At 39.0% G+C, this 26,110-nt stretch overlaps 1 protein-coding gene across 1 annotated transcript in view; it reads left to right on the plus strand.

Moving 5' to 3' along the window:
• The first annotated feature begins 98 nt into the window (after positions 1-98).
• COPG2 (COPI coat complex subunit gamma 2) overlaps positions 99-26,110 on the plus strand; it is a 119,770-nt gene continuing 93,758 nt past the window's right edge. The window contains exons 1-4 of the mRNA XM_057732563.1: positions 99-212; positions 1,405-1,457; positions 2,234-2,314; positions 3,861-3,932. Of these exons, the coding sequence (XP_057588546.1) occupies positions 176-212; positions 1,405-1,457; positions 2,234-2,314; positions 3,861-3,932 (243 nt within the window). The 5' untranslated portion in view covers positions 99-175. The remainder of the gene's footprint in view (positions 213-1,404; positions 1,458-2,233; positions 2,315-3,860; positions 3,933-26,110) is intronic.

Genomic DNA, 26,110 nt, shown 5'->3' on the forward strand with positions numbered 1-26,110 from the left:
TGGGGGCGAGGGCGGCCTGCGACGGCCGGGGAGGGCGGGCCTTCTCTCCGAGTGACGGGACCGCGGCCCAACCGGCGCCAGAGCGCGGGGCCGGCCTTCCTGCAGCTTCTTCCTCTTGCCGGCTGCGGCGTCTGGGACGGTTGCGGCGGGTCTGGGCGCTGGGAAGTCGTCCAAGATGATTAAAAAATTCGACAAGAAGGACGAGGAGTCTGGTACGCGCGGGGCGTCTGACGCCCACCGTCAGCCGCGGGGGTCCCTTCCCCTGCCCGCCGCCACCTGCCCTCGGGGACTGCGGGCCTGGGGGCGTGGGCGCCGGTGTGCCAGGGGGCCGGAGTTGGAGCCAGCCCCTCCTCCGACCCGCGGCGCTCCAGCCGGGGGCCTGCCCCTAGCCCCTCCCCCGGGCGCCGGAGCCTCCCCGCAGGTCGCGCGCTCCCGCCCGGGCGCCCGCGCGCCGCCTGGAGCTGCTCGGCGGCCCCGCCCCCAGCCCCCTCCTCCGGCGCAGCAACTCCGAGCCGCCTCCGCCAGGTCGCGGGGGGTGGGCAGCCCACCAAAGAGGCGGGCCCATGGCCGGTGGCGGAGGGAGTGAGTGTGCGCTTGCAGGAGGCGGGGGTAGGGTGGGGAGGGATGGGGAGGGGGCTGCTGGTAGTGCAAGGCCCAGAGTGGGTCTGGGATCGACGGGGCTGTGTGTGTCTGTGAACTTTGTGGTGCCTGTACCTCACAGTCGCCCTGGGGACCTCTGTTCTGTCCGCTTCCCTGGGGGCAAGGCTGCTCCGTGGTAACTAGCTCATTTAATATTCAAGCATCCAAAAGTGAGTTGCCTCTTGATACCCGTCTTTGGTCCAGAGTAAATGAGGAAGATGCCAAGTCACCTCAAAAAAACAAACAAAACAACCCCCCCCCCCCCCCAAACCTCAGTGGTTGATAGCTGCTCTCACAAAGTGTGGTCCAGGGTTGGGTTAGTAAACCTCTATGGCCCATTACGGCTTGAAGTGTATCTAATTCGCTGATAAACTTTTCTGCCTCACAGTAAATGTTAGAAACACATAAAATAGTGCTTTCCTTTAGGGAAATCCAAAGTGCCCTACCACAGTCTCATTAATCTTAGTTGTATGGACATGACAGATCTTTGTAACGTTCATATAAAAAGAAGTCAGGGAAAGAATACACTCCTTTCAGGCAGGGTTTCTGCAAAAGAGAGAAGTTTAGGATCTTACAGGATAACAGGCAGAGCTAGTGTCAGAATCAAAATGGTTTTAATCAATTTGTGTGCATGTTGCTAATGATTATCATTATGGTCACCTCACTTAAGTGAGATTTCCCAAGCAGTCATTACCCTTCTGTAGGAAGCAAATAAGTTTGTGGAGGACAGCTATTAAAAGACATTTTTGTTTTTTTGTAATATAGGTAGTGGCTCCAATCCTTTTCGGCATCTGGAGAAGAGTGCTGTCTTACAGGAGGTATGGCTTGGAAGTATAGTGTGTTTTTTCTTTTCTGTTCCATTTTAGAATGAGGGACAGAGAGCCCCTGGAATGCTGTGATCCAAAATAAGAATTGAGGATTGTAACTGAGTTCAGAGAATATATACTTGAGGGAAAAAGAAGGGGAGTTACTTGTCCCAGGAGAGTCTATAGCTTATAGAAATGCAAAAATATGTAGGCTCTGTCACATGCTGAGAATTGTATTTATTTATTTATAAAAATATGTATTTATTTGGCTGCATTGGGTCTTAGTTGTGGCATGTGGGATCCTTCATTGTGGCATGCAGGCTTCTCTAGTTGTGGCATGTGGGATCTTGGTTCCCCGACCAGAGACTAAACCTGCATCCCCTGAATTGGAAGGTGGATTCTTAACCACTGGACCACCAGGGAAGTCCCCTACATGTTGAGAATTTTAAATAAAACACCAAAAGAGGTGTTTAGTGCAAGATTATTGAAGGAAGTTATAGATACTAAGCTGATTGTATTGAAATAACGTAGATAAATATGTGATTCTTACTTAATAGATAAAGCCCACAAGTTGAAGCAGCAGAGCTAAGGGAGTGAGTATAAAATGGAAAACCTAGGGCACATGTAATAATTTATTATATACCATAATAAATTGAAAACCATAAGCAACATTATTTGGATACTGTGATTAAAATGTAGAATAGTCTTTATTTTATTTAAGTTGGTTTCCTGTAATCTGGAATAGAAAAGATAGAAAATATATATAGCAGTGATTTTTGTTTCCACAGGCTCGTATATTCAACGAAACACCTATAAATCCAAGAAGATGTTTGCATATTCTTACAAAGATTCTTTACTTATTGAACCAGGTAAATTATTTTGATTTTCCTCAGATTTGTGTCCTGGAATAGGAATACATAACATGCAGTGAAGTACTTTCTGGAAAGTGTAATTATTTACTTTTTAAAAATTCACTTAATTTAAAAATTTACAGTGTTTAACATAATAATGTGTACAATTTCTTGAGAACAAGGAATATGACATATACTTCTTTTTTATTCATGAGCTACCAAATCAGCTAAGCACATAGTAGAATCTCAACACTGATTTGAATTTATTCAGAAAATAAAAATTTATCACAAAATCTTAGACAAATGCCAGACAGATATTTTATCCTTTCGGGGGGAGTATATTATATTTGCATTTTAAAGCTTTGATTTTAATATTCAAATTTTATACAGGCATACCTCGTTTTATTGCACTTCACTTTATTGTATTTTTTTACAAATTGAAGATTTGTGGTGACCCTGCATTGTTAGATGATGGTTAGCATTTTTTAGCAATAAAGTTTTTTTAAATTAAGGTATGTACGTTGTTTTTTTAGACATAACGCTATTGCACAAAATAGACTACAGTATAGTGTAAACATAACTTTTATACGTACTGGGAAACCAAAAAATTCCTGTGACGTGCTTTATTGCAATACTCACTTTATTGCCGTGGTCTAGAACCGAACCCACAGTATCTGCAAGGTATGCCTGTATTTGTTTTCCCTACTCCGCCACTAGCAGTATGAGTCTGTGCTTAACTATTTTGTGCCTTAATGTTTTTTTCTGTGAATGAGGATTATGATAATACCTGCTTTATAAAGTTAAAAAACTTTATAAATTTATAGCTACTCAAAAATATGTGGTTCTCAGATCAGCAGCATTTGCATCACTGGGAGCTAATTAGAAATGAAAAATTTTAAGGCTTCACACCAGAGCCACTGAATCAGAATTTGCATTTTGGGAAGATCCTCAGATGATTTATTAAGCACATTACAGTTCTGATACAAAGCGTGTTTTTAGGGGCTTGTGCCAATATATTGAGATGTATCAGCAGTCTTATATAGCTAATCTGATTCCTTCCCTTTTGGTTGGTCCCTTTTTACCGTTTTCTGGGATTCCTAATAGATAGTTCTTTACAGTTTAATATTTATTATGCTTCTATGATATGTCAGGCTTTGCACTGGGCATTGGATTATAGAAATGTAGAAGGCATGATCTTTGCTCTTAGGCAGTGTAACAATAACATCTGTTCTGATTAGGAACTCAACTTACTATCATTTTTTACCTCCTTGTAAATTACAGTTCTTCAAGGAATGTAAAATAGTTCCTGCTAAAAAGTTAGATACCACTGTTCTAGAACTTTTATAGCATGGTGTGTGATAATGAATTGTTTTAAATAAGGAATGGATAAATGGCTATGTGGGTTTATAAATTAAAAGCCAGAAAAATAGCAAAGAGGCACAATGTTTATAGAGATTTTTTTTCCTGAGTTCTAAAAGATCTTTGCAGAAATAAATGGAAAATCCTTAAATTTTTTCTGAGTTTAAGAAATTGTTTTAACTTAAACTTAATTTAAATTACTTAGGGTGAACACTTGGGAACTACAGAAGCCACAGAAGCCTTCTTTGCTATGACTCGATTGTTTCAATCTAATGATGTAAGTCTTTTTCTTTTTTAAATTCTTTTAGGCTGAAAAAGCTCCTTTTATTTGTTTTCTTTGGGGGAACTTAGCTCCAAATTAGGGAAAGTTGCTTGGAATGTTTAAAATTACTTTAAAAAAATTGTTTCTCTTCGTAAAACTTATAAATGCTCATTAAAGGACATATAAAAATGAAAGAATGAGAATATATAATTTAAAGCTGCTCACTCACAGATCTACCATGCAGTCATAAAAACTGCTAACATCAAGCTTCTGGTGTGACACTGTGAAGGTGGACTGGTATAGAAGTCAGAGGACATAGCTGTCACATCTCTATGTTCTTAGTCAAGTTTCTGGTGGGCCTGGGGTTGCTGTTGGCAGTTGAGAAGAATAGCTGGATGCAAAGTGGGAAAGAGGACGTGGAGTAGGGAAAAAGAAGAGTGAGGACAAACTAAAACTGCCTGCATGCCCGCATCTGTCTCTCATTACCTTCAACCACCCTGACTTTCGAGCATAATGGCTGTGCTTCACTTCTGTCTTCCAAATGTGGCATGTATTTCCTTTTTGTCCAGCTCTGACTCAGAACCATCAGAGAAGGGGATTGTGGGATCTGTATTTCCCAGCTTTCTGTTAACATAAATTGACCAAATTGTGCAGTTCTTTTGGTATATATTGCATATCACCATAGGCCACATTTTGTGCCTGACACCAAGGACTTTATGGGATTTGAGTCTGGTCATGTGTCTAGATAGCGAGCAGTTTGGGAATTAGGTCCTCAGGAACATCAGTGTCCCACGTAAGCCAGCTATCTCAGGGAAAGTCGTTGCACATTCTTCAGACAAATGGAGCCTAATTTCCTCAGACAGGGTATGAAGGATTGCTTCTACTTGCCAAGGAGGCTTGGAGGAATTTAGAGATTCAGGGTACTCCGCTTCATCAGGATCTGCCAATATGTCCCCATTCCAATTTTCAGGGCCCCACTTCTTCCCAATCAAGATCCTAACCTTAATATAAAATGGCCCACAAGGGGGTGAATTGAATTTGCATTGTAATTCAGTCACCTGCAGGATATACTTTTCAGAAATCTGAGTCCTGTGTCCACATGACATGAGGCTTTCTGTTAAGGTATTATGGACATTTTCTAGTCCTTGACATAGGCCTTAAACTGTGAATTTAAAACTCGGAGCTTAGCGTTTTCTTTTACCAAGTTTGCCAGTGTACTGAGAAGGAACTAGCCCATTATACAACACATTTTTACAAAAATGTTCTATGGTAGCAACTAGTTGATTACCCAAACTTTTGTCTTCTGTAGTCATTGATTATACTTGTCTGCAGGTGATGATTTAAGTATTTCGTCACTGAATGCCATGAACAACTAGTGTCTCCTTTACCATTGGAGACAGGATCATTAATGCCTTTTATCAAATCAGAGAAGCAATTTCAGACTCCTATCCTTAGGGTCCTATTTCCCTTTAATCACTTCCTGTACCAAAATTTGGAGCTCAGTCAGGGAAGTAAAATTTCTATCCTTATTATTGAATTATTTATTAGAGGAATTAAATGAGAAATGGGGCATTTCAAGCTGCTGGAGTAGGGTCACAGAGGGGGACTATCATAAAAGTTGTGGAAGGCTGCTCCAGGTGTCTTGTGGTAAGCCAGAGGTTGTTGTTGTTCACGGGGCTGGCAGTTGGGAAGAAGAGCTGGACATAGAGCAGGGAAGAGGTTGCAGAGCAGGGAAGAAACAGAGTGAGGACAGACTCAGAGCCTCTAGCACCGAGACTGTATTAAGAGAAGACATGAAATAGTTTTCTAGGAAATAGATTGAGGAAATGTAGGATTCTTGGACAGGACAGATGGCCTCTTCAGGTTAGTGGTCTTGAATTTAAAGTATTCCCAGGTAGCATGGTGAATGTTTTTCTCCAGCTACAGGCTTCAGGTTAAGGGATAGAACAGTAGATGTGGGATTTAATCAGGATTGGGGTTTTGCCATGTTAGTAAACAGAGGGAGGAACATGGAAATTGAGTGATTGAAATACTGACTTTGGAGTCTGTGTTTGGTTAGAAGGCAAGTAAGAACAGGGACTGATTGGGATGGTAAAGAGCTGATGGAATCAATGGCTTGTCGGTCACGATGGAGCAAAAGAGTTGAATCAGGAGTGGTGGTTGGAGACTGAATGCTTGGAAATGAAATATGAGAGGAGTACTGTTTTTTGGGGTTTTTTAAAATTTATTTTAATTTATTTATTATTTTGGGGGGGTACACCAAGTTCAATCATCTGTTTTTATACACATATCCCCGTATTCCCTCCCTCCCTCGACTCCCCCCCCACCCTCCCTCAAGTCCCCCCCATCCTCCCCCTCCCAGTCCTCTGAGAGGAGTACTGTTAATGATATAGGCTGTGACAAGGGAAGCAGATAATTGCAATAGGAAGGAGGACAGGATCGTTGGAGAAGAAGAGGTCAATTCCACAGAGTATTCAGAATTTTAGAAATTCTGACTGTATAGAGATTAGAATCATCAACAATTATTACTGGGATTTTATTGGAAATAGTGATAGTAAACAAACTACTATTTTTTTTTTTTAATAAGAAAAGTAACCTAGGGTCTATATGTGCAACCAGGAGTGGTGGCAGGTGATGCAGTCTAATGGCATAAGCTTTAAAGCCAGAGATTTTTTTAGGGAAGAAAGTTACAGTGAAAGAAGGCAGTGCAGTGATTTTGCAGAGGCAATGAGGATCAACTTGAACAGCTTCCCTACTATCAGTCTGTTGGCACAAGGGGGAAATGGCTACCATTTGATTGGGCTGAAGGCCACCATTTGATTGGGCTGAAGGGGAGAGTCAGGTTTCAGTTAGAGAAAAGATGGGACTGTTTCGAGAAGATATAAGGGATTTTGCTGTTGAAAGTGCCCGAGAACCTGGTTGAAGGGGTTTGGGATTTGTGGAGGGAAAGAAGATGGAGTCAGATTCGGTGCTCACCCAGGGTCCAGGTGATGAGTAATGACTGGTATATTTAGCTTTTTTTTATAGTGACTGAGGTTTAGTAACCGTGCAAAGCATGATGTGATTCATTTTGTTGGTCCCTTAGGCAGAATATGGAATTGAGAATATGATTATTTACAGGGAAGATGAGGGGGGATTTTGCCAGCAGCATGTGGAGCTCCTTCCTTTCCCAGCCTTCCTTTACCGGAAGGTAATTATTATTTTGAGATTGGTATCCTCCTAACTATGTTTAAATATATTATATCTGTTTGTGTCCATAATCTAAGTGTTTTTGTGTTTTAAAATATAATATGAATGATGTCATCTTCATATTATTTTGCAATTTAAAAAATTAATATATTTTTTGAGATCTGCCCACTTGCTACAAGTACTTTTACTTTATTACATTTTGCTGCTGTGTGGAATCCCAGTGTGCGAATGTATAGTATTCTTAATTTATTTATCCATTCTCCCATTGGTAGATCTATTAGTTGCTTCTACTTTTTGCTATTACAAATGAATGGATATTTGGGTTGTTAATGGATATTTGGGTTGTTTTCAGTTTATAGATATTATAAACAAAGCTACTAAAAATATTCAAGTACAGGTCTTTGTGTGGACCTATGTTTTCATTTTCTTTGGTTAATGTCTAGAATTGGCATTATTGGGTTTGCGTTTACTGAATGATGAGTGTATTAAGCAAATATATGCCTATTTGCCATCCGTTTATCTTCTTTGGTGAAGTGTCTGTTCAAATCTTTCACCTTATTTCTTTTTTTTTAAATCAGGTTACCTTCTGCTTATTGAGTTGTAGGTGCTCTTTTTATTTTCTGAATACAAGACCTTCATCAGATAGGTGTTTTGTAAATATTTCCTCCCTCCCAGATCCCAGTCTATGGCTTGCCTTTTCATTTACTCACCACTGCATTCTTTTTTTCTTTTTAAGTATAATTTACAAGTGGTAAAATTCACCCTTTTTAGGGTATAGTTTTATGAGTTTTGACAAGTGCATGCAGTATTATTATCACCACTGCAGTCAAGATTTAGAACATTTCCATCATTCCAAAAATTTCCCTATTATATGATCTATTCCTCACATCCTCAGGCCCAGGAAACCAGTAATCTCTTTTCTTTCCTTATAGTTTTGCCCTTCCAGAAAGTCATAAGAATGATATCATACTGTAGAAAGCCTTTTGAATCTTCTTTTTAGGCACTTAGCATAATTCATTTGAGATTTGTCCATGTTATTTTTAGTGTCAGTTTACTCATTTTTATTTCATTGTAGTAATTTGTTGTATGGATGTACCTGTTTGTTTATTTGTTCGTTAGCTGAAGAATATTTGGTTTGTTACCAGTTTTTGGTGGTTATGAATAACGTTGCTGTAAACATTCATGTATAAGTTTTTAAACATAAGCTTTTATTTCTCTTGGGTAAATATCTAGGAGTGCAATTACTGGGACATATGATAGGTATATATATATTTAACTTCGTAAGAAACTGCCAACGCATTTTCCAAAGTGACTGTACCATTCCTACCATCACTGTATGAAACTTCTAGTAGCTCCGCATTCTGGCCAGTACTTGGTATTATATTTTTTTGTTTTTTAATTTTAGTCATTCTAATAGGAATGTAGTGGTATCTCTTTGTAGTTTTTTTTTTTTTTAAGTTATTTATTTATTAGCTGTGTTGGGTCTTTGTTGCTGCACACGGGCTTTCTGTAGCTGTGGAGAGCGGGGGCTACTCCTCATTGCAGTGTGTGGGCTTCTCATTGCAGTGGCTTCTTTTGTTGTGGAGCACAGGTTCTAGGCGCTCGGGCTTCAGTAGTTGTGGCATGTGGGCTCAGTAGTTGTGGCTCGGGCTTTAGAGTGTAGGCTCAGTAGTTGTGGCACACAGAGCTTAGTTGCTCCACGGCATGTGGGATCTTCCTGGACCAGGGCTTGAACCTGTGTCCCCTGCATTGGCAGGTGGATTCTTAACCACTGCGCCACCAGGGAAGCCCCTCTCTTTGTAGTTTTAATTTGCATTTTCCTAGTGACTGATTATCTCAAACAGCTTTTTATGTGCTTTTGTTGCCTTCTAAATATCTTCCATGATGAAGGATCTGTTCATATCTCTTGCCCATTTTTTAATAACTTGGTTGTACGTTTCCTTATTATTGAGTTTTGAAGGTCTTAATGTTTTCTGGGTACAAGTCCTTTATCAGATATTTCCCAAATATTTTCTCCCAGCCTATGTCTTTTTTCATTTTCTTAGTCTTTAAAAGAGCAGAAGTTTTTAATTTTGATGAAGTCCAGTTTATCAGGCTTTTTTTCCTATTATTGATTGTGCTTTTGATGTGTGTTATAGAAATCTTTGCCTAACCCAAGGCTACAGAGGTTTTCTCCTCAGCTTTTTTCCTAGGCATTTTGTAGTTTTTGTGTCTTAAAATTGCTTTATGATCATTTTGAGTTAATTTTTATACATGATATAAAGTGAGGGTTGAATTTCTTTTCATCTCCTTCCTCTTCTACCTCTCCGTCCTATTCCTCCTCCTTTTATTTCTCATCAAATTCTACTGGAATAATTGCATATCAATATGGAGGGAGGAGGAAGAAATGATGATTGTGTTACATTGGCATATTGGCACATTTTATTTTTTTTCATTGATATATATATCTATTCTTATTCCAGTATCACACTGTCTTGATTACTGTACCTTTATAATAAGTTTTAAGTCAGGTAGTGCATGTTTTCCTATTTTATTATTATTTTTTTCTTTTTCAAATTTGTTCTGGCTCTTCTAACTTCTTTGTGTTCCTGTAGGCATTTTAGAATCAGCTTGTCCATTTCTATTAAAAAGGGCCTGCTGGAATGTTGATGGTGATTGCATTGACTCTAAAGATCAATTTGTTCAACTATACTTCAATAAAATTTTAAAAAAAGATCAATTTGAGGAGAATTGACATTATAATGTTATTGCTTTCTACTCCACAGACAATGGTATATATTTCCCTTTATTCAGGTCTAATTTCTGTCAGCAGTATTGTAGCTTTCAGCATACAAGTCTTATACGTATTTTGTGAAATTTATCCCTGAAGCAGTTAATTTTTTTAAAATATTTACTTTTGTTTATTTATTTATTGGCTGTGTCGGATCTTAGTTGTGGCACCTGGGATCTTCATTGAGGCATGTGGGATCTTTGTTGTGTCATGTGGGCTTCTCTCTAGTTGTGGTGTGTGGATTTTCTCTTCTCTAGTTTTGGCTCACAGGCTCCAGGGTGCGTGGGCTCTGTAGTTTGTGGCATGCAGGCTCTCTAGTTGAAGCTCATGAGCCCAGAGGTTGTGGCACGCAGGCTTAGTTGCCCCATGGCATATGGGATCTTAGTTCCCTGACCAGGAATCAAACCCGTGTCCCCCTGCATTGGAAGGCAGATTCTTTACCTCTGGACCACCAGGGAAGTCCCATTAATATTTTTTATACTATTGCATTTCTGTTGTTTGAAGGTAGTCTATAGAAATTAAATTGATTTTTGTATGTTGACCTGTTCCCTGTGATCTTGTTAAATTTGTTTTTTACTTCTAGGAGTATTTTGAGAGATTCCTTAGGATTCACTTTTTTCTGTCTCTATGCTTTTTGTTTACCTTGTCTTATTGTCTTCTTGCACTGTTATACAGTGTGAATAGAAATGATGGTAGAGGACATCCTTGCTTTGTTCCTGATCTTAGAGGGAAGGTATTTAATCTTTCACCATTAAATGTGATGCTAGCTCTAAGTTTTTCATAGGTGAGGAAGTTCCTTTCTTTTCCTGGTTTGCTGGGAGATTTTTTTTTTTTTCATAAATGGGTATTGAATTTTGTCAAATGTCTTTTCTATATCCGTTGAATTATCATGGTTTTTCTTTTTAGTATATTAATATGGTGAGATGCATTTATTTATTTTTCTGGAAAATATAAAATCTTTGTGTCCTGTTATGGATCAAAATTTGTTATACATCTTGAGTCTTTGGTCATAAAATATATATTTATCTATAGTTTTTTCTTATGTTTTTTCTTGGGTCTTGTGTTTGGGTAATGCTGGTTCCATAAGATGAATTTTTTTTTATGGGAATATAATTGCTTTACACTCTTGTACCAGTTTTTGAGGTACACCAAGGTCAATCATCTGTATTTATACACATATCCCCGTATTCCCTCCCTCCCTCGACTCCCCCCCACCCTCCGCATCCCAGTCCTCCAAGGCATCATCCATCATCGAGCTGAACCCCCTTTGTTATACTGCAACTTCCCACTGGCTATCTGTTTTACAGTTGGTAGTATATACATGTCTATGCTACTCTCTCACTTCGTCTCAGCTTCCCCTTCACCCCCCGCCCACCCAAACCTCGAGATCTCCAGTCCATTCTCTGCATCTGCATCCTTGTTCTTGTCTTGTCACTGAGTTCATCAGTACCATTTTTAGATTCCGTATATATGAGTTAGCATACAATATTTGTCTTTCTCTTTCTGACTTACTTCACTCTGTATGACAGACTCTAGGTCTATCCACCTCATTACATATAGCTCCATCTCATTCCTTTTTAGAGCTGAGTAATATTCCATTGTATATATATGCCACATCTTCTTTATCCATTCATTTGTTGATGGGCATTTAGGTCGCTTCCATGTCCTGGCTGTTGTAAATAGTGCTGCAATAAACATTATGGTACATGTTTCTTTTTGGATTCTGGTTTTCTCTGGGTATGTGCCCAGGAGTGGGATTACTGGATCATATGGTAGTTCTATTTGTAGTTTTTTAAGGAACCTCCAAACTGTTTTCCATAGTGGCTGTACCAACTTACAGTCCCACCAACAGTGCAGGAGAGTTCCCTTTTCTCCACACCATCTCCAACATTTGTTGTTTCCAGATTTTGTGATGATGGCCATTCTGACCTGTGTGAGGTGATACCTCATTGTGGCTTTGACTTGCATTTCTCTAATGAGTAGTGATGTTGAGCATCGTTTCATGTGTTTGTTGGCCATCTGTATGTCTTCTTTGGAGAAATGTCTATTTAGGTCTTCCGCCCATTTGTGGATTGGGTTATTTGCTTTTTTGGTATTAAGCTGCATGAGCTGTTTGTATATTTTGGAAGTTAATCCTTTGTCCGTTGTTTCGCTGGCAACTATTTTTTCCCATTCTGAGGGTTGCCTTCTTGTCTTGTTTATGATTTCTTTCGCTGTGCAAAAGCTTTTAAGTTTCATGAGGTCCCATTTGTTTATTCTTGATTTTATTTCCATGATTCTACGAGGTGGGTCAAAAAAGATCTTGCTTTGATGTATGTCATAGAGTGTTCTGCCTATGTTTTCCTCTAGGAGTTTTATAGTGTCTGGCCTTACATGTAGGTCTTTAATCCATTTGGAGTTTATTTTTGTGTATGGTGTTAGGAAGTGTTCTAATTTCATTCTTTCACCTGTAGCTGTCCAATGTTCCCAGCACCACTTATTGAAGAGGCTGTCTTTTTTCCATTGTATATTCTTGCCTCCTTTGTCAAAGATAAGGTGCCCAATGTGTTTGGGCTTACTTCTGAGTTCTCTATTCTATTCCATTGATCTTCCTTTCTATTTTTGTGCCAGTACCATACTGTCTTTTTTTTTTTTTTAACTTTTTATTTTTTTATTTTTTTATTTTTTACAATAAACTGCATATATTTAGAGTGTACAATTTGGTATCCCGATCTCCCAATTCGTTCTCCCCCCAACCCTCCCCACTTTCCCCACTTGGTGTCCATATGTTTGTTCTCTACATCTGTGTCTCTATTTCTGCCTTGCAAACTGGTTGATTTGTACCATTGTTCTATAGTCCACATATGTGTTAATATACAATATTTGTTTTTCTCTTTCTGACTCACTTCACTCTGTACGACAGTCTCTAGGTCCATCCATATCTCTAAAAATGTCCCAGTTTCATTGCTTTTTACAGCTGAGTAATATTCCATTGCATGTAGGTACCACATCTTCTTTATCCATTCATCTGTTGATGGACATTTAGGTTGCTTCCATGTCCTGGCTATTGTAAATAGTGCTTCAGTGAACATTGGAGTGCATGTGTCTTTTTGAATGATGGTGTTCTCTGGGTATATGCCCAGTAGTGGGATTGCTGGGTCATATGGTAGTTCTATTTTTAGTTTTGCAAGGAACCTCCATACTGTTTTCCATAGTGGCTGTATCACTTTACATTCCCACCAGCAATGCAAAAGCGTTCCTTTTTCTCCACACCCTCTCCAGCATTTACTGTTTGTAGAATTTCTGATGATGCCCATTCTAACTGGTGTGAGGTGATACCTCATTGTAGTTTTGATTTGCATTTCTCTAATAATTAGTGATGTTGAGCAGCTTTTCATGTACCTCTTGGCCATCCGTATGTCTTCTTTGGAGAAATGCCTATTTAGGTCTTCTGTCGATTTTTTGATTGGGTTATTTTTTTGATATTGAGCTGGATGAACTGTTGATATATTTTGGAGATTAATCCTTTGTCAGTTGATTCATTTGCAAATATTTTCTCCCATCCTGAGCATTGTCTTTTCGTCTTGCTATAAAGTTTCCTTTGCTGTGCAGAAGCTTTGACGTTTCATTAGGTCCCACTTATTTATTTTTGTTTTTATTTCCATTATTCTAGGGGGTGGATCAAAAAAAAAATCTTGCTGTTATTTACGTCGAAGAGTGTTCTTCTAGGAATGTTTTCCTCTAGGAATTTTATAGTGTCTGGCCTTACATTTAGGTCTTTAATCCATTTTGAGTTGATTTTTGTGTATGGTGTTAGGAAGTGTTCTAATTTCATTTTTTTCACATGTAGCTGTCCAGTTTTCCCATCACCACTTATTGAAGAGGCTGCCTTTTCTCCATTGTATATCCTTGCCTCCTTTGTCATAGATTAGTTGATCATAGTTTATCTCTGGGCTTTCTCTCCTGTTCCACTGAACTATATTTCTGTTTTTGTGCCAGTACCATACTGTCTTGATCACTGTAGCCTTGTAGTATAGCCTGAAGTCAGGAAGCTTGATTCCACCAACTCCATCTTTCCTTCTCAAGATTGCTTTGGCTATTTGGGGTCTTTTGCGTTTCCATACAAATCATAAAATTTCTTGTTCTAGTTCTGTGAAAAATGCCATTGGTAATTTGATCAGGATTGCATTGAATCTGCAAATTGCTTTAGGTAATATAGTCATTTTCACAATGTTGATTCTTCCAATCCAGGAAAATGGTATGTCCCTCCTTCTGCTTGTGTCTTCTTTGATTTCTTTCATTAGTGTCTTTATACTTTTCTGAGTACAAGTCTTTTACCTCCTTGGTTAGGTTTATTCCTAGGTATTTGATTCTTTTTGTTGCAATGGTGAATGGGATTGTTTCCTTAATTTCTCTTTCTGATCTTTCGTTGTTGGTGTATAGAAATGCAAGAGATTTCTGTGTGTTAATTTTGTATCCTGCAACTTTACTAAATTCATTGATTAGCTCGAGTAGTTTTCTGGTGGCATCTTTAGGATTTTCTATGTATAGTATCATGTCATCTGCAAACAGTGACAGTTTTACTTCTTCTTTTCCAATTTGGATTCCTTTTATGTCTTTTTCTTCTCTGATTGCTGTGGCAAGGACTTCCAAAACTATGTTGAATAGTAGTGGCGAGAGTGGACATCCTTGTCTTGTTCCTGATCTTAGAGGGAATGCTTGCAGTTTTTCAGCATTGAGAATGATGTTTGCTGTGGGTTTGTCATATATGGCCTTTATTATGTTGAGGTAGGTTCCCTCTGTGCCCACCTTCTGGAGAGTTTTTATCATAAATGGGTGTTGAATTTTGTCAAAAGCTTTTTCTGCATCTATTGAGGTGATCATGTGGTTTTTATCCTTCAGTTTGTTAATATGGTGTATCACATTGACTGATTTGTGTATATTGAAGAATCCTTGCATTCAGGGATAAACCCCACTTGATCATGGTGTATGATTGTTTTAATGTGTTGTTGGATTCTGTTGGCTAGTATTTTGTTGAGGATTTTTGCATCTAAATTCATCAGTGATATTGGTCTGTAGTTTTCCTTTTTTGTGGTATCTTTGTCTGGTTTTGGTATCAGGGTGATGGTGGCTTCATAAAATGAGTTTGGGAGTGTTCCTTCCTCTGCAATATTTTGGAAGAGTTTGAGAAGGATGGGAGTTAGCTCGTCTCTAAATGTTTGATAAAATTCACCTGTGAATCCATCTGGTCCTGGACTTTTGTTTGTTGGGAGATTTTTAATCACCGTTTCAATTTCATTACTTGTGATTGGTCTGTTCATATTTTCTCTGTCTTCCTGATTCAGTCTTGGAAGGTTATACTTTTGTAAGAATCTGTCCATTTCATCCAGGTTGTCCATTTTATTGGCATATAGTTGCTTGTAGTAATCTCTTATGCTGCTTTTTATTTCTGCAGTGTCTGTTTCATTTCTAATTTTATTGATTTGAGTCCTCTCCCTCTTTCTCTTGATGAGTCTTGCTAGAGGTTTATCGATTTTATTTATCTTCTCAAAGAACCAGCTTTTAGTTTTATTGATTTTTGCTATTGTTTTCTTTGTCTCTATTTCATTTATTTCTGCTCTGATCTTTATGATTTCTCTCCGTCTACTCACTTTTGGCTTTGTTTGCTCTTCTTTCTCTAGTTTCTTTAGGTGTAAGGTTAGATTGTTTATTTGGGATTTTTCTTGTTTCTTGAGGTAGGATTGTATTGCTATAAACTTCCCTCTTAGAACTGCCTTTGCTGCATCCCATAGATTTTGGATCATTGTGTTTTCATTGTCATTTGTCTCTAGGTATTTTTTGATTTCCTCTTTGATTTCTTCACTGATCTCTTGGTTATTTAGTAGCGTATTGTTTACCCTCCATGTGTTTGTGTTTTTTACAGTTTTGTTCCTGTAATTGCTTTCTAATCTCATAGCGTTGTGGTCAGAAAAGATGCTTGATACAATTTCAGTTTTCTTGAATTTACCAAGGCTTGATTTATGACCCAAAATGTGATCAATCCTGGAGAATGTTCCATGTGCACTTGAGAAGAATGTGTAATCTGCTGTTTTTGGATGTAATGTCCTATAGATATCTGTTAAATCCAGCTGATTTATTGTGTCATTTAAAGCTTGTGTTTCCTTAGTAATGTTCTGTCTGCATGATCTGTCCATTGGTGTAAGTGGGTTGTTAAAGTCCCCCACTATGATTGTGTTACTGTCGATTTCCTCTTTCTTAGTTGTTAGCATTTGCCTTATGTATTGAGGTGCACCTATATTGGGTGCATATATATTTATAATTGTTATCTCTTCTTCTTGGATTGATCCCTCAGTCTTTATGTAGTGTCCTTTCTTGTCTCTTGTAACATTGTTTATTTTAAAGTCTATTTTATCTGATATGAGTATCGCTACTCCAGCTTTCTTTTGATTTCCATTTGCATGGAATATCTTTTGCCATCCCCTCACTTTCCGTCTGTATGTGTCCCTAGGTCTGAAGTGTGTCTCTTCGAGACAGCATATATATGGGTCTTGTTTTTGTATCCATTCAGCCAGTCTGTGTCTTTTGGTTAGTGCATTTAGTCCATTTACATTCAAGGTGATTATCGATATGTATGTTCCTATTACCATTTTCTTAATTGTTTTGTTTTTGTTTCTGTAGGTCCTTCTCTTCTGTTTCCTGCTTAAAGAAGTTCCTTTAGCATTTGTTGTAGGGTTGGTTTGGTGGTGCTGAATTCTGTTAGCTGTTGCTTGTCTGTAAAGCTTTTGATTTCTCTGTCGAATCTGAATGAGATCCTTGCTGGGTAGAGTATTCTTGGTTGTAGGTTCTTCTCTGTCATCACTTTAAATATATTGTGCCACTCCCTTCTGGCTTGCAGAGTTTCTAGTGAGAAATCAGCTGTTACCCTTATGGGAGTTCCCTTGTATGTTATTTGTGGTTTTTCCCTTGTTGCTTTTAATAACTTTTCTCTGTCTTTAATTTTTGTCAAATTGACTACTATATGTCTTGGTGTGTTTCTCCTTGGGTTTATCCTGCCTGGGACTCTCTGTGCTTCCTGGACTTGGGTAGCTATTTCCTTTCCCATGTTAGGGAAGTTTTCAACTAGAATCTCTCCCAGTATTTTCTCAGGTCCTTTCTCTCTCTCCTCTCCTTCTGGGACCCCTATAATGTGAATGTTGGTGCGTTTAACGTTGTCCCAGAGGTCTCTTAGGCTGTCTTCAGTTTTTTTCATTCTTTTTTCTTTATTCCTTTCTGCATCAGTGATTATCACCATTCTGTCTTCCAGGTCACTTATTCGTCCATCTGCCTCAGTTAATCTGCTATTGGTTCCTTCTAGTGTATTTTTCATTTCAGTTATTGTGTTGCATATCTCTGTTTGTTTGTTCTTTGATTCTTCTGTCTTTGGTAAACTTTTCTTGCAACTTTTCAATCTTTGCATCCAATCTTTTTTCAAAGTCCTGGATCATCTTCACCATCATTATTCTGAATTCTTTTTCAGGAAGAGTGCCTATCTTCTCTTCATTTAGTTGTTTTTCTGGGGTTTTATCTTGTCCCTTCATCTGGTACAAAGTCTTTCCCTTTTCATTTTCTCTATCTTTCTGTGGCTGTTATTTTCAGTTCCACAAGATGAAATACTGTTGATACTGCTTGATTCTGCTGTCTGCCCTCTTGTGGAGGAAGCTGTCTAGGAGGCTCGTGGGTGCTTCCTAATGGGAGGGACTGATGGTGGGTTGGGCTGGGTGGGTGGAGCTCAGTAAAACTTTACTCTGATTTGGTGGGTGGAGCTCAGTGACACTTTAATCCGCTTATCTGCCAATGGGTGGGGCTGTGTTCCCACCCTGGTGGTCGTTTGGCCTGAGGCAACCCAGCACTGGAGCTCACAGGCTCTTTGGTGGAGCTAATGGTGGACTCTGGAAGGGCTTACGCCAATGAGCAGTTCTCAGAACCCCTGCTGCCAGTGTCCCTGTCTCCTCGGTGAGCCACATCTGCCCCCCACCTCTGCAGGCAACCCTCCAACACCAGCAGGTAGGTCTGGTTCTGTCTTCTATGGGGTCACTGCTCCTTCCCCCTGGGTCCTGATGAGCACACTTTTTTCTCTGCCCTCCAAGAGTGGAGTCTCCATTTCCCCCAGTCCTGTGGAGGTCCTGCAATCAAATCCCTCTGGCTTTCAGAGTCTGATTCTCTGGGGATTCCTCCTCCTGTTGATGGACTGTCAGGTTAGGAAGACTGATGTGGGGCTCAGAACCCTCAGGACTTCTGCAGTATAACTGTTCTCCAGCCTGTGAGTCACCCACCCAGCATTTATGGGATTTGATTGTAACGCAATTGTGCCCCTCCTACCGTCTCATTGCAGCTTCTCCTTTGTCTCTGGATGTGGGGTGGTTTTTTTTTTGGTGAGTTCCAGTGCCTTTCTGTCGATGGTTGTTCAGCAGTTAGTTGTAATTCCAGTGCTCTTGCAAGAGGGAGTGAGCGCATGTCCTCCTACTCCACCATCTTGATTCTTCTCTCCCAGTACCATACTGTCTTGATCATTCTGGCCTTGTAGTATAGTTTGAAGTCAGGAAGCCTGATTCCACCAACTCCATTTTTCCTTCTCAAGATTGCTTTGGCCATTTGGGGTCTTTTGCGTTTCCATACAAATCGTAAGATTTCTTGCTCTAGTTCTGTGAAAAATGCCATTGATAATTTGATTGGAATTGCATTGAATCTTTAAATTGCTTTGGGTAGTACAGTCGTTTTCACTATGTTGATTCTTCCAATCCAAGAGCATGGTATGTCCCTCCATCTATTTGTGTTGTCTTTGATTTCTTTCATCAGTGTCTTATAGTTTTCTGCATACAGATCTTTTGCCTCCTTAGGCAGGTTTATTCCTAGGTATTTTATTCTTTTTGTTGCAGTGGTGAATGGGAGAGTTTCCTTAATTTCTGTTTCTGGTCTTCCATTGTTAGTGTATAGGAATGCAAGAGATTTCTGTGCATTAAATTTGTATCCTGCTACTTTACTAAATTCATCAATTAGTGCTAGCAGTTTTCTGGTAGCATCTTTAGGGTTTTCTATGTATAATATCATGTCATCTGCAAAGAGTGACAATTTTACTTCTTCTTTTCCAATTTGGATTCCTTTTATTACTTTTTCTACTCTGATTGCTGTGGCTAAAACTTCCAAAACTATGTTGAATAATTATGGTGAGAGTGGACACCCTTGTCTTGTTCCTGTTCTAAGAGGGAATTCTTTCAGTTTTTCCCCATTTAGAATGATGTTGGCTTTTGGTTTGTCATATATGGCTTTTCTTATGTTGAGGTAATTTCCTTCTATGCCCATTTTCTGGAGAGCTTTGTCATAAATGGGTGTTGAATTTTGTCAAAAGCTTTTTCTGCATCTCTTGAGATGATCATATGGTTTTTATCCTGCAATTTGTTGATATGATGTATCACGTTGATTGATTTGCATATATTGAAGAATCCTTGCCTCCCAGGGATAAACCCCACTTGATCATGGTGTATAATTTTTTTAATGTGCTGTTGGATTCTATTAGTTAGTATTTTGTTGAGGGTTTTTGCATCTGTATTCATCAGTGATACTGACCTGTAATTTTCTTTTTTTGTGACATCTTTGCCTGGTTTTGTTATCAGGGTGATGGTGGCCTCATAGAATGAGTTTGGGAGTGTTCCTCCTTCTGCAATATTTTGGAAGAGTTTGAGAAGGTTAGGTGTTAGCTCTTCTCGAAATGTTTGATAGAATTTGCCTGTGAAGTCATCTGGTCCTGGGCTTTTGTTTGTTGGGAGATTTTTAATCACTGCCTCAATTTCCGTACTTGTGATTGGTCTGTTCATAGTTTCTATTTCTTCCTGGTTCAGTCTTGGAAGATCGTATTTTTCTAAGAATGTATCCATTTCTTCCAGGTTATCCAATTTATTGGCATATAGTTGCTTGTAATAGTCTCTCATGATATTTTGTATTTCTGAGGTGTCCATTGTTACTTCTCCTTTTTCATTTCTAATTCTGTTGATTTGCATCTCCTCCCTTTTTTTCTTGATGAGTCTGGCTAATGGTTTATCAATTTTGTTAATCGTCTCAAAGAACCAGCTTTTAGTTTTATTAATTTTTGCTATTGCTTCCTTCCTTTCTTTTTCATTTATTTCTGCTCTGATCTTTATGATTTCTTTCCTTCTGCTCACTTTCGGGTTTCTTTGTTCTTCTTTTTCTGATTGTTTTAGGTGTAAGGTTGTTTATTCGATAATTTTCTTGTTTCTTAAGGTAGGAGTGTATTGCTATAATCTTCCCTCTTAGAACTACTTTTGCTGCGTCCCATAGGTTTTGCATTGTTGTGTTTTCATTGTCGTTTGTTTTGAGATATTTTTTGATTTCCCCTTTGATTTCTTTAATGATTTCTTGGTTGTTTAATAGTGAATTGTTTAGCCTCCATGTGTTTGTATTTTTTGCAGTTTTTTTCCTGTAATTGATATCTAGTCTCATGGTGTTGTGGTCTGAGAAGATGCTTGATATGATTTCAATTTTCTTGAATTTGCTGAGGTTTGATTTGTGACCCAAGATGTGATCTGTCCTGGAAAATGTTCCATGTGCACTTGAGAAGAAAGTGTATTCTGTCATTTTTGGATGGAATGTCCTATAAATATCAATTAAGTCGAGATGGTCTAATGTGTCATTTAAAGCTTGTGTGTCTTTATTTTCTGTTTGGATGATCTGTCCATTGATGTAAGTGGTGTGTTCAAGTCTCCCACTATTATTGTGTTCCTGTCGATTTCCCCTTTTATGACTGTTAGCATTTGCTTTATGTATTGAGGTGCTGCTATGCTGGGTGCATAGATATTTACCATTGTGATATGTTCCTCTTGGATGGATCCCTTGATCATTATGTAGTGTCCTTCCTTGTCGCTTGTAATATTCTTTAAAGTCTAAATTGTCTGATATGAGTATTGCTACTCCAGCTTTCTTTTGACTTCCATTTGCATGGAATATCTTTTTCCATCCCTTTGCTTTCAGTCTATATGTGTCCCTTGGTCTGAAGTGGGTTTCTTGTAGGCAGCATATAGAAGTGTCTTGTTTTTGTATCCATTCAGCCAGACTGTGTCTTTTGGTTGGAGCATTGAATCCTTTTACATTTAAGGTGATTATTGACATGTGTGTTCTGATTACCATTTTCTTAATTGTGTTGGGTTTGTATTTGTAGGTGTTTTCCTTTTCTTGTGTTTCCTACTTAGCGAAGTTCCTTTAGCACTTGTTGTAAGGCTGGTTTGGTGGTGCTGAATTCTCTTAACTTTTGCTTGTCTGGAAAGGTTTTGATTTCTCCATCGAATCTGAATGAGATTTTTGCTGGGTAGAGTATTCTTGGCTGTAGGTTTTTCTCTTTCAGGACTTTCAGTATATCCTGCCATTCCCTTCTGGCCTGCAGAGTTTCTGTAGAAAGGTCAGCTGTTATCCTTATGGGGTTTCCCTTATATGTTATTTGTTGCTTTTCTCCTGCTGCTTTTAATATTTTTTCTTTGTGTTTAATTGTTAGTTTGATTAATATGTGCATTGGTGTATTTCTCCTTGGGTTTATTCTGTATGGGACTCTCTGTGCTTCTTGGACTTGGTTAATTACTTCCTTTCCCATGTTGGGGAAGTTTTCCACTATAACCTCTTCAAATATTTTCTCAGACCCTTTCTTTTTTTCTTCTTCTTCTGGGATGCCTATGATTCGAATGTTGGTACGCTTAATGTTATCACTGAGGTCTCTGAGACTGTCTTCTATTCTTTTTATTCTTTTTTCTTTTTCCTGCTCTGTGGCAGTTATTTCCCCCATTCTGTCTTCCAACTCACTTATTTGTCCTTCTGCCTCAGTCATTCTGCTGGTATAGTATCTAGAGTATTTTTAATTTCAGTTATTTTTTTATCCATTGCTGTTTGTTTGTTCTTTAGTTCTTCTGAGTTCTTATGAACTGTTTCTTGTACTTTCTCTATTTTGTTATCGAGATTTTGTATTGTTTTTACTATCATTGCTCTGAATTCTTTTTCAGGCATTTTTCCTATTTCCTCTTTATTTATTTGGTCTTGTGGGTTTTTTTCCTGCTCCTTTGCCTGCATGGTGTTTCTTTGTTTCCTCGTGGTAGTCCAAACTTCTGGGGTTGCTTGTCCCAGCGATAGAAGGGTTCATAGAAGACTGTCCAAGCCCCAGACTAATGTCCGAGTGTTGGGTTAAACAAATACTAAGTCTAGGAAACACATACATGTATAAGACACACAATTACTGAATCCATTAGGACATAAGGCTCTGGAAAGACCTGACAGAAGAACCCCAGTATGCTATCAGATATTCATAGAGAAACCCAACAGAAATTGAAAACCAAAACAGAACAAAACAGAAAGAAAAGCAAAAACAAAGAAACAAGTAACACCTTACACTTACAAACACAAATCCAGGGAGATATTGAAAGCTAGGATCAAATATAAAAAAGAGCTAGAGTATCAGCAGACAGAATGGAGATTCTCAGAATGAAATTAGACAATTGTACAAAGAACTAAGATAAAGACAAAAACCTAATATTAAATACCAAGGCAGTGTGTCATCTGGAGAATAGAGCAAGGAGTCTGAGCAGATCGATAGTGTTGCTTATATGTTAAGATAACATAAACTAAAAATGGATGGAAGACAGGGGAACAGAAGATCGTAGTGTGCCTGTCAATATATAAATAAAATGAAGGGAATAGAAATGTATAAAGGATAGAGATGAAAGGAAGGTAGGAGAGATATATAGTCCATACTACCAAAAACTTAGCTAGAAATAGAAGTATATAAAAAGGCTAAAAATAAAAATAGAATAAAAAATATGTTAGAAAACTTGTAGATCCCTTAGGACTAAGATCGTAATTAATTAAAAAAACAAAAAAAAGGGAAAACCAGAACTGATCCCAGAATGGACCAGTTCAATGGAATTGATACTAATATTTCTGTTTCCTTAGAGTCTCAGCTGTAAGTGTCCTTCTACTTGCCTTGGATTTTTTGTATTATTCTGTGACCAGCAGAGCTTCCTTTATTGTTCGTCTGTAAGCATTGGTATGTGGGCAGGGAGAGGGTACAACAGTAGCTCCTTCCCCTGGGAGTGAGTGAGCAGTGGCACTCTGTCATTTCAGTTGGGCTTGGGGGTGCCTGTTGCAGAGGGACGCCGGTGGCTCAGGTGTAAACAGAATATCTCAGAGTTGGGCCTCTCTCTGGGCTTCTTTGTTCTTGGCAGCCTCCTTACTGCCGGCGTTCCAAGGGGTTTTAAGCTAGCCCTGCCTGAGGGCCTGAGGGTCCCTGTTATCCCTGAGTGCCTTAGGTGGCCCACAGGGGTCCATCCACTGCCCGCTGCAGGCCCGAAAGAGAGAGAGAGGCTGTGCCCGTGGCTCCTCCCCCCTGCCCCTGAGCATGCAGCATCCAGCTGCCATCATGGCCGGGCAGCTCTCAGGGGCAGGCACTCCTCGCCGCGGACCTCTTCTCTCCTGTCCTCTCAGTCCGTCACCTTACTGGCAACAATTTTTATCACCCTGAACCAGCTCTCCGGTTCCCACACTCCTGCTCCCGGACCCTCTGTTCAGCTGTGAATCGATGTCTCAGTCCGGGAACGCTGAGCTGTGGTGCAGACCCTCAGTGTGTTTCTCACTCCCTCCCGTCTGCCACAGCTCAGCCGCTTCACACTCTTTGAGCTGTAGATGCCTCCCTACCAGTTATGTCAGGATCCTTGCGGTCCTTTCTGGTGTCCGAGGCTGTCTGCTGGTGTTCAGTTGGTTCTCTGTGGGATTTATTGCGTCTTTTGGTGCGTTCCCAATGCATCTGTGGAGAGGAATGTATTCCACATCCCTTTACTTCGCTGCCATCTTTTCCGATCCCCTCATAAGACGAATTGAGAAGTGTTTCTTCCTTTTCTGCTCTCTAGAAGAGTTTTTATAGAATCATTATTAATGTTTCCTGAAATGTTTGATGGAGTTCCCTATTGAAACCATGTTCACTGTGGGAAGGTTTTTGGTAGTCAACTACTTTAATAGAAAGTAGGTATGCTGCTATTCAGATTATTTGTCTTCTTTAGCGATCTCTGGTAGTTTGTGTCTTTCAAGGAGTTTGTCCATTTCATTTAAATTGTTGAACTTCATTGGCATAAAACTCTTCATAATAGCTCTTTATTCTCTTAATGTTTGTAGGATCTATAGTGATATCTCTTGTTTTGCTTTGATATTGGTAAATTGTATCTTTTCTCTTTTATTCCTGTAGTTTGTCTAGAAGTTTATAACTGTTATCACAGAACCAGCTTTTTGTTTCATTGATTTTTCTCTATTAATTGTTTTTTCTTCCAAACTGTGCATTTAATTGTGCAAAACAGACACAACACACACACACACATGCACACAAATCAAGCGAGAAGAAGGAAGAGAAAAGAAAGATAGATCAAGCAGGACAAACATAAATTACGTAAGATGGTAGATATAGACCCAAACACATCATTATTGCATTAAATGTAAATGAACAACACAAAGAACATGTACAGAAATTGACTGTATACTGAGCCATAAAACAAGACACAACAAATTTCAGATGAATGAAATTGTGTATCTTGTGTTCTCTAATTACATTGGATTAGTGTTGGAAATCAATAATAAAAGAGTAACTAGGTAATTCACCATATGTTTTGTTATTAAGAACACATTTCTGGGAATTCTTTGGCGGTCCAGTGGTTAGGACCGCACGCTTTCACTGCTGAGGGTGCAGGTTCAATCCCTGTTCAGGGAACAAGGATTCCGTAAGCCTCAAGGCCAAAAAAAAAATAAAGGAACACATTTCTGTTGTTTCCAGCCATGATGAAGGGGCTAGATTTACTCTGCTACCATAAATACCTAGGAAAAAAAATACACATATATATGTAATAACACAGTAGTTTTTCAGAAATTTGATTAATAAGCATTCCAGGATTATGATCTGAAGAAAAAAATCTAGGGTTGTACTAATTCATTTCCTAGGAGCAGATTACAGGTCTCAGGTTAGGGAGGGTATACTGAAAAGGAGCCTACCTTTCTCTCTGAGATGAGAAAACATGAGTTTGGGGAAGCAAAGAAAGCTCAAATTTGTAGGGCAAAGTACTAGAAAGGAAGGAGGTGTGGGGAGAGGGAAGGAGGGAAGAAAGAAAGGAAAGAAGGAAGGCAGGAAGGAAGGAAGGAGATAGTTCTAGCAATCTGCTGAGGGTCTCCCCTTGAATCTTTAGATAAGAACTGATCCTTGCATATGTAAAAGGAAAGCTACCTAAGGCCAAAGAAAGAATTACCAGGACACAGTGCTGAGAATAATTCATATTCCTACCAGTGAGAGTGGGAAGACCTTGTCATCTGATGTAGTTCTCAGAAAGGTACACCTCTGTAATGGGAGTGTATTAGCCTTAGACTAAGGCTTTAAAAAGCTTATACGCAAGCCTTGGAAGTGAAAAACTGATCTCAGATAACTTAACCTCATGGCAGAGTAAAGTACAACACTATGTAAAAGAATTCAACAAAATCCAGCTCCTAACAACATAAGCTTCTTGTAATATACAGCATTCAATAAAAAATTATCAGGTATGCAAGAAGCAGGAAAATATGATCCAGACCAGGAGAAAAATGGATCAACAGGCACAGACCCAGAAATGATAAAGATGATGGCATTAGCAGACAGTGACATTAAAACAACTCTGATAAATCCATCATAAGTTGTCCTGATAAACCAATTGTAAGTTGAAAATGTCATAAGTCAAAAGTGTATTTAATACACCTAACCTACTGACTATCATAGCTTAGCCTAACCTGCCTTAAATGTGCTCAGAACACTTACATTAGCCTATAGTTGGCCAAAATCATCTAACACAAAGCCTATTTTATAATGAAGTGTTGAATATCTCATATAATTTATTGAATACTGAAAGTGAAAAGCAGAATGGTCGTATGGGTACAGAATGGTTTTAAGTGTATCCGTTGTTTACCTTTGTGACTGCATGGCTGACTGCGAGCTGTGGCGAAGTGCTGCTTCCTAGCATCACGAGACAGTCTTGTGCAGCGTATCGCTGGCTGGGGAAAAGTATGGTTCAAAGTATGGTTTCTACCTAATGCTTGTCACTTTTGCACCATTGCAAAGTTGAAAAATCGTAAGTTGAACCATAGAAGTTGGGGACCATCTGTATTCTGTATGTGTATTCTGTATATATACATGCAGTCACACACATACGTACACATGCATGAA

This window comes from Hippopotamus amphibius, chromosome 4 (assembly GCF_030028045.1).
Source record: "Hippopotamus amphibius kiboko isolate mHipAmp2 chromosome 4, mHipAmp2.hap2, whole genome shotgun sequence".
NCBI lineage: Eukaryota > Metazoa > Chordata > Mammalia > Artiodactyla > Hippopotamidae > Hippopotamus > Hippopotamus amphibius.